The 1459-nt window shown below is 44.2% G+C and overlaps 1 protein-coding gene across 1 annotated transcript; it reads right to left on the reverse strand.

Moving 5' to 3' along the window:
- Nucleotides 1–523: 523 nt before the first annotated feature.
- LOC130966286 (uncharacterized) lies at nucleotides 524–1459 on the reverse strand. The gene is made up of 3 exons (XM_057891072.1): nucleotides 1235–1459; nucleotides 982–1138; nucleotides 524–900 (listed from the first exon to the last, which is right to left on the reverse strand). Exons 1-3 carry the CDS (start codon nucleotides 1457–1459, stop codon nucleotides 524–526), a joined length of 759 nt encoding a protein of 252 aa, XP_057747055.1.

A 1459-nucleotide genomic window follows, 5' to 3' on the forward strand; every position in this document is an offset into this window, starting at 1 on the left:
TGTTCATGTAATCCATGAAAACAGTAGGTGCGTTCGTTAACCCAAAGGACATCACCGCAAACTGGTAGTGTCCATAACGCGACCTAAACGCAGTCTTAGGAATATCATCCTCCTTCACCCTTATCTGATGGTAACCAGATCTCAAGTCAATCTTGGAAAATACTCCAGCTCCTTGCAGTTGATCCATCAAGTCATCTATTCTTGGCAGCGGGAACTTATTCTTCATAGTTACTTTGTTCAGTTATCGGTTATCCACACACAGTCACATTCCTCCATCTTTCTTCTTTACCAATAAAACCGGCACTCCCCACGGTGACACACTCGGTCGAATGAACCTCTTGTTTAGAAGCTCTTCCAACTAAGTTTTTAACTCGGCCATCTTTATCGGAGCCGTTATATACGGCACAATTGACACTGGTCCAGCTCCCAGCACCAATTCAATCGCAAAATCAATTTCCCTTTGAGGTGGGAACTCAGGGAAATCTTTTGGGAATACCTCAGGGAAATCTCTAACCACCGGTATCTAATCCAAGTCCTGGGCATCACCCAATGCATCAGCAGCCAACAGAATATAACCCTGACACTCCTTCCCACTACAATGCACCATTATAGAGTTCAGGTAATACCCCGTAGCTACCACTACTCCATTCTCTTCTTCTAGCATAAACTGAATAGTCCGTTCAAAGCAATCCAACAAAACCCGATTCTTCGACAACCAATCAAACACCAAAATCATCTCCAATCCAACCATCGGATAACACATCAAGTCATGCACAAAGTCTCTACCCTCAAGCTTGAAACCTACTTGTCTACAACCTAACCTAGTCATAATTGTTTGATGCCGAGTATGTTCATGCAGATCAAAAGGTAACTCTGACACTTTCAAGCTTAATTCCTCAACTTTAGCAAATGAAATAAACTAATACAAAGCTCCAGTATCATATAATGCAACTAAGGATTTATCACCAATTAGACATATACCTTTCATCAACGGATTTGCCTTGGAAGCATCCTTGGCATTCACAGCAAAAACTCTCCCCTGGTGCTGATCCTGACCCGCACTTGGGTTCTTCCCATGTGTGAAATCCCTTGCAAAATGACTAGGCAAGCCACAGTTGAAGCACCCACCTATACCAATCTTGCAAGAGTCATAAGGATGAAAACGTCCACAACGATCACAAGCTAAATCCGGAGAACTCTTACTCTAATTTCCTCTCCCTTTGCCATGCTAAACCTGATCATGGGTGTTCTTCCTAAAGCCTCCTTTCCCTTGAGGCGGATCTCCTCCTCTCTTGAAGCTTTGTCCTCTCGGATGAAAATACTTGCCACGCCCCCGACTAGAGCTCCCTCCATGAGTATCCTTGGACACCGCCACGGTCTTGGCATACTCTTGCACCACTCTTGCCTTATTCACTAAGTCGAAGAAGACACGGATCTCCATAGGAGTCACAGCAGTCAT

Source organism: Arachis stenosperma, chromosome 3 (assembly GCF_014773155.1).
Source record: "Arachis stenosperma cultivar V10309 chromosome 3, arast.V10309.gnm1.PFL2, whole genome shotgun sequence".
Lineage (NCBI taxonomy): Eukaryota > Viridiplantae > Streptophyta > Magnoliopsida > Fabales > Fabaceae > Arachis > Arachis stenosperma.